Source organism: Triplophysa rosa, linkage group LG5, assembly GCF_024868665.1.
Source record: "Triplophysa rosa linkage group LG5, Trosa_1v2, whole genome shotgun sequence".
Lineage (NCBI taxonomy): Eukaryota > Metazoa > Chordata > Actinopteri > Cypriniformes > Nemacheilidae > Triplophysa > Triplophysa rosa.
In genome coordinates this window covers 23,793,659-23,802,430 of record NC_079894.1, presented here as the reverse complement: position 1 = coordinate 23,802,430, position 8,772 = coordinate 23,793,659, and the positions used below count along the sequence as shown (strand labels likewise).

Sequence of the window (8,772 nt, the reverse complement as noted above, 5' to 3'; positions counted from 1 at the left end):
CATCACGCTCCTTGCCAGCTTCGATTTCAGTTTTTGGTTAAAAACCTTAAACGCCATTTTTGCATACTCTGATGTTGTCTTTGGAATTTTCCAAAACAAAGTTTTGGATGTCCAATTCTGCCTGGCCAGAGTGGACGAGCTGCACGCATCAATTGAAAGTTAGAAATTGTATACGAAGAATTGCAGGCTTTGGTTGGCTCGACGTGGGACTCAAGGATACGTTTGTGCACGGTATAGGGAGCTCTACTGCGCGTAATTGACAGTCTCTTAAACCAAATTGCCAACCGCTTCAGCGACTACAAAAAGCTGGCGTTCCTGTCCCTTCTGGATTCAAAACAGTTCAGACATTACTGCAACCATTTTCCCAATGATGCATTTTTAAGCTTAATGGAGAGCTACGGTGCATATTTCGACAGGATCCGACTCCACACAGAACTCTGTGTCATGTACAGCATGTCCGACTTTGCAGACAAGAGCCCAGTCGACATTCACCAGTTTCTCTTAAAAAAAGAACTTAAAGAAGGCATGGCACAAGAACACACTCTCACGTGCCTCATCCTGACAATTCCTGTGTCCACTGCCTCTGTATAGAGGTCATTCTCTGCTCTGAAGCAAATAAAAACACACTCAAGAAACACGAGTGGGGAAACCCGACTGTCAGAATTGGCCTTAATTTCCATTGAGAACTGCTGATGAACTTAAAAGCAAAGGGCCAGTTGCACAGCGCCACTATCAACTACTTCACCCAAAAGTACATGAGGATGGATTTAGTTTTTAAATAATTTATCAAATTCATCAAAAGGGAGGCTAAATTGTTAAAAATCTAATAGGCCGTGCCAGCTGTTTATATTAATATTGCTTCCGCTGGCATTGTTAGTATAAATTTTATAAGTTAAGCTTTAATTCTTGTCTGCTGATGGACCGCTGTTCAATGTCGATGGTTCCTAATTGTCAGTCGCTATGATAATCTTTATTCTGGCATCTAGAAGTAAAACTTTATTAGGAAAACGTTTAATTCTTGATTGCTGATTGATCGGTGTTTATGATACTGAATTGTCTTTCGCACTCGCTATGATTATGTTTATGATGTTAAGACTGATGTTTATTCTGGCCTCCGCTGCCATTGTTTTCTATAAGTAAAACTTTATTAGGAAAAAGTTGAATTCTTGTTTGCTCGTTGATTGGTGTTTATGATGCTGAATTGTCTGTGGCTGTGATGATGCTTATATGTCTGGTTATAAAAAAAAATGTCCTTCCCTTCCCACTTGTATAAGAGTGTGGTAACTCTGCGACTAACCTTCAACGATACAATAAAATCAACTGTGTTTTATATTGTGCAGTTGTATATTTTTTCTTACACGCAACCTGGTGGTGGGGGTCGTAGAGGGCCAAGGTCCTTAAACCACGGTTCGCTACTGCTTTTAACAAAACACATCTTTACCTTTACCTGACAAAATAACTATTTAACAACTAACTGTTGTTCTGTCTGTTTGTCTGTCTGTCTACCATGAGCTCAGTTTTCCAGTTAAAATCATTTATCCGACACTGTTCAATCATGTGAACTAGGCCCCATAATGCAGAAGTAATCAGAGCCCAAAATACTGCATGCAAAAAATGCAAAACATTTGGAACCAAAATTGCATTGGCTTAGCCATAACCGGACATATTTGTAGAGGAGCTGGCTGTTCATTTTTTCAACCTTAAGCCATCCAAGATGTATGTGACATTATTTCTTAGGTAGGACAACGCTGTAAAAAAAAACGTGTTATATACGGTAAAATACCGGCAGCTGTGGTTGCCAGAAGTTCACCGTAAAATATAAGGTTACAATGTGGAACACTTTACAGAATGCTTTTGTGCAACCGTAAATTTTACAGTAGCGAATTGCTGCTTGTTTACGGTACATTACTGTTAAATAAAACAGATGTAATGTAAACCTGTTTACAGTAATTTACTTTAAAAATAGCAGTTGCAAGTGTAAATTTCTTTAATAGTAATTACAGTCTATCTCCGTAATAAACAATTCAACCGTATGAAATATTATAGTATTTTATTGTAAACTTCAAATTTTACAGAAAATTACCGGCAGCTGTGGTTGCCAGAATTTCATCGCAAAAAATACGGTATAACACAAAAGGCATTACAAGTGGTTGCCATAGATTTTACAACAGTCAGTCAGGTTATTGTAAATTACTAAATGAGGTAATAAATGCAGTCAATCAACATACAAATTATCATTAACAGATTAAAAAAAACGTTTTTGCATACTGACACTGTGTTAAAACAGTTTGAGCTGATTCAATAACTTGCAGTGTACTCACAATGTTGATCTTGGAAATAAAATGTGTCCATATATAAAAGTAAACCAGGGCCACTTGCTCTGTTTGAACAATAATACTAAGTCCACACTTGACTGAAGACATGGCACTAAATCAGTTCGAGAAACTGGAAATGTAGTACTGCATTGACTGCCATTTTCTTCATCTTTCTGCAGAAAAGAGACACAAAGACAAGTTAGTCCATGAGCATTACAGTATACAGTAAGCTCACAGTATTTTTTTACTACACATAAGCAAGCAACACTCTGCAATTTCACAGGCCACTTTGATAATTAATAGATCAGGGCCCGTGTCACCTATGCCACAGACCGGTCCCACCATACACAATAGCATTTACACTAGTGTAGAGATCTACTTCAACATACTTATGCTGCAAGTCCACAGGTGTAAAAGAAATGATAATGAGAACTAATCATTTTCTAGCTTTTGCCCTGACACTCAAGTCATCTTTAAGACTTATACAGGTGGCCTTGTACCTGAGAAAGATGGATTAAGAGGTTCGAATTAGGGTGTGCGATATCATGATTTCTGAGCGTGGACGATTAAAATGTCTCCACAATCTGCTTAATACCATCATGCAGTGCTTTCTGCAAGTTGTAGTTTTGGCGCTTCGGTCTTAACACATTGTACAAAGCGACATACATTCACATCACATGTTAATACAATGTTAGAGTTCATGTCACAATCATGTGACACTGGCATTCATTGTAAACCAGTAAAGTTAATTATTTGTGCATGTTCTGAAGCTTTGGTGGTTAAACTTTATCATTCATGTGCTGGGAATAATTCACCCCAAAATGAAAATTCTGTCATCATTTAGTCACTCTCATGTTGTTACAAACCTATTTTAATTTCTTGTGTTGAACACAAAAGATGTATGACTGAGTAATATTAATCTGTAAAAGTCCAAGACAGCTTTACTAATATAATGTTAAAAGTTCAGATGTTGATCATATGGTTTTATGTTAGCATAAAAATTCAGCGTAAGCATAAGGACAAAATTGGGACATCCACTGTTATACAAGGAAAGATTGTAAACACATTGTGGTTGTAATGAATTACTCTGAAAATTGTAGTTCTGCAATTTTGTTATATCAATGAAAAAAGAGTTAGAATAGTTGAACAATCAAGTGGTAGCATGAATGATCTGATAATTATTGATGCAGGGCAGTTTCAGTTCAAAAGCATATAAATTAAACGTACTTACTAAAGCTCAGAGACTTGCCAATCCCGTGAATTTTCCAGCTGTGCCAAGTTAAGGAAAGGGATAATTTATTAGTATTTTCAATACAACTTTTTGGTTAAAAGTTAAGGAATTAATGTATTAATTAACGCATCTAATCTAAATAATAGACTCACAAGAAAAAGAGATTGATGAGGTCCCTGTCGCATACAGCCTCTTGTAACATAAGGAGATAAAATAAAATACATTTGTTCCTGAATAAGACCAAATTCAACAAAAAGTTCAACAAAGCATATACGGCAAAAATATGTCTTTAAAAGTAATTAAAAAATCTCACCACTCTTTGATGTCACAAAAGTCCAGAAGTTGTTTCTTCCAAGTCATCAGCCACTCACAAGTTTAAATGCAATGTCTGAAATGTGGCAAGTAAAAGCAAATGTAAATGCATTTTAATTTAACAGAAATTATTTGAAATTGTTAAATTTACTTACTTTTAAGTAGAGTACCAGCCGTTAACCTAATCTGAAGGGTCACAAAAATCATTGAAAAAAAGGTGTCCAGAAATTATTTGCAATGGCTTTATTAACCTCTGCATGTAGACAAGCAAACATTCTGAACTCCCTGCTAGTCTCAGACTATTTTGAGAGAAAAAAATCAAAACTCAGCATATAACACTATGCAGGGAGTTTCATACAATTGTTGTGTAACATCTTTAGAATCTTTAGTAAAGACTAGAACTGCAGTAATCTGAACAAATGCAGCCTTTAACAAAACTGTCCCAAAAAATCCGTTACATTTTTCTTAAGTTATCATTAGACATTGGTAACTTTTACCAAAATGGTGGAATAAGCCAGTTTACCAATTTAACTGAACCAAAACCAATGCTTATTAAAACATTAACAAAAAAAAAAAAACTTAAAGAATACTTTTTCTGTTAGTGGTTAACAGTTAAAGTAAAGTAAAGTGGGTACTGTTCCATACAGGTGGTGCTGTTTAAGTGTTATCTTAACACTTCAACTGGATGTTAACTGAACGTCCATATTTAACATGTCTCTCTCCACTCATGATCAGAGAGATCCGTGATGAGGCTGAGGACTCTTGGATTCACTGATAGTTGCTTCTTGTTCTTCTTAGTTTCCACTTTTGTGCCCTTCTCAGGATTGATGTTGAAGAAACACCTTTTTTAAACACAAAAATTCAGAATTAACCACTAGATTACTTGATTTGTTCTAAACAAGAAAAAAAAAATCTTTACCTCTGAATGAACTCAAGTGTGGAGCCAAGACCCACAGGATAGTGGATATTGAGGCAGTAATAGCTTGCAAACATCATGCAGACTGCAGCGATGAAGTCGGAGATGTCGTCATTCACAATTTTTTGGTCTACACTCAGCATGAATAGCTTTGCAGCATAGCATGATGTTCCTGCAGAAAGATACACTTAGAAAATAACTGCACATCAGCCAGTACATACACATGTAATATTTCCTTACATGAGCTTAGGCTGCTTCAGCAAAACAGATCTACTTACCACAAACAATGATACATGGTGTCACAGGAAAGCTTTCCACTTGTACTTCTTTTGTCATACAAGTTTCTTCAACATAGTAGAACAAGTCCTCCTCTTTTTCATTAAAGTAGGAGAGCAGGAGGAGCACCAGATCCTTCACATCTTCTGAGCAGCCCTCTAACTGTCCTCTCTGAATTTTCAGCTTTGTTACAGCTTGCAAAACTTGTTTGCTCCTGTCTGCACCAATGCCTCTCATGAATTCCAGAACCCGTTTTCCTTTTTTCTCGACATTTCTGAAGAATGTCTCTTTTAGTGATACACCAGTAAGGTCATGAAAGTGAACTATCATGCCAATCTCCTTAAACAAAAAAGGCCACTCCTTGATGAGCGACTGCAGATCTGCTCCACTGTTTATTGCTTTACGCTGGGAGAAGAAGGTGCACTTCATAAGAGGTTTTACCTCCTCTGGACTGAAAGTTGTCTTTTCACTGAGCACCTTCATTTGGTCTTTTTTCTCTTGTTGGCTTTCCAGTGTCTCGCTCACTGGCATAAATTTCATATCCCACATTATGCAGCCATATGTGTCCTGAACAGCTGCCCTTTGTTCAGCTGGGATTTCATCAGTATCACATTCATCTGACCCCCGTTTGCGCTTCTGTATCCTTGGTACTGAGGACCGCTTTACATTTTCAATTCGTGCTTGCAGATGCTTGACCAGTGAGTGATATCCTGCTCCTACCACATCACATTCTATGACATCTTGCAGTGAGCATGGATACTTTGCAACCATTTTCTTGGCAACTTCTGTGGAGGCTTGTTTACTGGGAGAAGCACAGGCAAGCATCATTTCTGAAAATACAATACAGATCATTTCTCTACGTAACTTTGGGCTTGGCCTTTTCCCTCTCTCCAAACACTGCATCGATGCTTCAGGAAGCTTCTTCCATGGAATATGGAAGCTGTCAACCCAATCTATAGTAGCAATCAGGCGGCTGGGTGAGGGTGAGGGAGAGAGTGAGACTGAGGAGCACGCTGAGGATGGTGGAGAGGTTAATGTTGACTGGCTATGGATTTCTGTAGTCTGTGCTGTAAAATAAATTTAAATTCAAAGGTACAGAATGACAATTTAATTTATTTTACTTAAAAGTAACTAAGCATAATGTACTTACTGGTTTGCTTCCAGGCACCAACCAATTTTCTAGCTTGAATTGGTCTCAGTATTGTGAGCAGATCAGCTTCCTGAATGTACTTAAAATCTTCACTGGATTCCACACCTAAAGATTGTAGTGTCTCCAATACAATATGTACAACTGAGGTTGGGAGATCTGGTAACACATTGGTAATGGCACTGCGTACGTTGCTTGGCTCTACATCCTCCATTTCTGAGTAAGTAAAAAACTGTTACAATCAAATTGTTGTGTAAAAGAGATAATGACAATTCTGTCATAAATTACTAACCCACAAGTCATTCGACAGCCCTGGGACCTCTGTTCATCTTCACAACACAAAGCTTTCTGACTCCCCCATAGACAGCTACATAACTGACTTTTAAAGCACAGAAAGGGAGTAAAGACATCGAGTGCTTCAACTGTAACTGTATAAAGCAACAAGGATACTTTTTGTGCGTAAACCAAAAAAAATAACAACTTTATTTAACAATTTCCTGACTTCCGCATCAGTCTCAACTCGCGTCCTGGAAGACCACATGACGCATGTGTCTGGTGCTGACATATAACAGCGGCTTCAGCATCTGTAAAATACGCATGCGTTGTGAATGCTGACTCCTCCGTCAGCTCCACAGTGCATGCGCCATGAATGCAGCTTTAGCGCCTGCTTAACACGCATGCGTTGTAAACACTTTAGAGACTGAAATAGTTGAATAAAGTCATTATTTTTGTTTGTTTACACACAAAAAATACCCTTGTCGCTTAAATCAGTTACAGCTGAAGCATAGAAGTGACATGGACTATATCAACGATAATTAAAAGTCAGTTACGTTGCTGTCTATGCGGGAGTCAGAAATCTCACAGACCGCATCAAAACTTTTTTTATTTGTGTTCTGAAGATGAACTGAGGTCCTAGGGTTGTCGAACAACTTGTGGGTGAGTAATTCATGACCGAATTGCCATTTTGGGGCAGAGTTTCACTTTAAGCAAACATTAGACATTAGTAACTTTTACGAAAATGTGTAATAAGTCAGTTTACCAATTTAAATGAACCAAAACCAATGCTTATTAAAACATTACCATTACCCAAAACCTCAAAGAATACTTTTTTCTGTTAATGGTAAACAGATAAGGTAAAGTAAAGTGGTTACTGTTTACTTAACTAACAGTATTTACAGTACTACACATTCATTAGTGTGACAACACACTGTGTTTTAATGAAACCATTTGGTATTGTCGTGGCGAAAAGTCGGTCAGCCAATGTTGAAAGAATTCACGAAGACCAGAGAGCCAGGTTTCCAGAGGTTTCAATCTTTATTTGCTCGAGCAAGCAAAGTGAGACACACAGAGTTCATCTGTAGATGCCCCACAAATACCTGTCTGACTCCATCTTTTATACATTGTTCTCAAGTTGTTATCACAGTTCAAACCATGTTCTCAAGTTGTTATCACAGTTCAAACCAATCAGGTTTTACCTGACCTCATCTTCTACCAACCAGTTTTTACATGACATCACTTATTTTTATTAGTCCATCCCCTAATACATGATTTAACCTTGGTTTTATTAAAAATGAACTCATGGTTTAGTGTGATAATGATAAACAACCCAGCGTTCTTAATTAAACTTCTCTACAAAAGTGTGTGTGGTGTACGTGCAGTTCCTGTCGTAGTTTGATAAGATATTTGGTGTGTACACAGGTGTTCAAGTGTTCAAACTCATACATGAGGCCCATAGCCCTTGTTACAATCAGAGAAGTATATGAACTCTATAACTTCCTTTAAATGTATTCTTTATATAAGAAAGCTATTTTATAGAAGAAAACTCAGTAATATATTTAGAATATAAGAAAAGTCAATAATATGTCTAGAAAAACCACCATAGTATCCATCCTTCATGTAAGCAGCCAATGGATAGAAATCAATTAAGTCACTGATGTTCAGACATTGCATCTCTTCATTGTCTTTCCTCACAGAGTACACGTGGTATTGAGGAAGGAATTCTGCTTTGTACATTGACACCAGAAGATAAACAGTGTCGTTTTTTATCAACACAAGCACAAGTTCACAAAACTCCACAGAGTCAGTTTTTCCCTGTGACAAGAAACTGTCCTTTCTTGTATGATGTTCCTTTATACAACATTTCTACTGTGACCTTTGTGTTGGTCTCAGTGAAGCCATATTGTCTGACTACATCTTGAATGGCTTGACTGTACAGTGCTGGGTAAAACGGACAACCACATTTAACTTGCAACACAGCCTGTCCCATTGAGCCTGCTGAAAGATAAGCCTGCAACATCTGATGTCTGTCAGACAGAGTAAGACAGAGGTTTTTGAAATTTCTCAAATTCCTTGCACATCTCTTGAAATAACTATGCTATCTGATCCACAATCTGATCAAGGGGCCAAATTTCTGGATCAGTGCTGGGTAATGATGTAAATAATGGTGCTTTGGTTTCAGGTTAGTTTCTGGGAATAATGCTTTTCTTGAGTCTAAATACTCAAGAATAAGAACATCAAGATATGCAATCTGAGGGACAGATATTTTCTGAGCACATATCAAGTCCACAATGTCTTT

The 8,772-nt window shown here is 37.4% G+C and overlaps 1 protein-coding gene across 1 annotated transcript; it reads right to left on the bottom strand.

Annotated features, from left to right (window-relative positions):
• Positions 1-2,080: 2,080 nt before the first annotated feature.
• LOC130553788 (uncharacterized) lies at positions 2,081-5,724 on the bottom strand. Its single transcript, XM_057332935.1, has 6 exons — positions 5,053-5,724; positions 4,778-4,946; positions 3,860-4,700; positions 3,699-3,738; positions 3,547-3,584; positions 2,081-2,488 (listed from the first exon to the last, which is right to left on the bottom strand). Exons 1-3 carry the CDS (start codon positions 5,597-5,599, stop codon positions 4,565-4,567), a joined length of 852 nt encoding a protein of 283 aa, XP_057188918.1. The 5' UTR covers positions 5,600-5,724; the 3' UTR covers positions 2,081-2,488; positions 3,547-3,584; positions 3,699-3,738; positions 3,860-4,564.
• Between the last annotated feature and the right edge of the window lie 3,048 nt (positions 5,725-8,772).

Bases quoted from the DNA above. Each gene is read 5' to 3' on its own strand.
- LOC130553788 (XM_057332935.1), bottom strand. From the start codon at position 5,599: ATGTGGGATATGAAATTTATGCCAGTGAGCGAGACACTGGAAAGCCAA. The intron at 4,947-5,052 runs GTAAGTAGATCT...ATCTTTCTGCAG, and splicing joins ACCATGTATCATTGTTTGTG to GAACATCATGCTATGCTGCA. The intron at 4,701-4,777 runs GTAAAGATTTTT...TGTTTAAAAAAG, and splicing joins ACACTTGAGTTCATTCAGAG to GTGTTTCTTCAACATCAATC.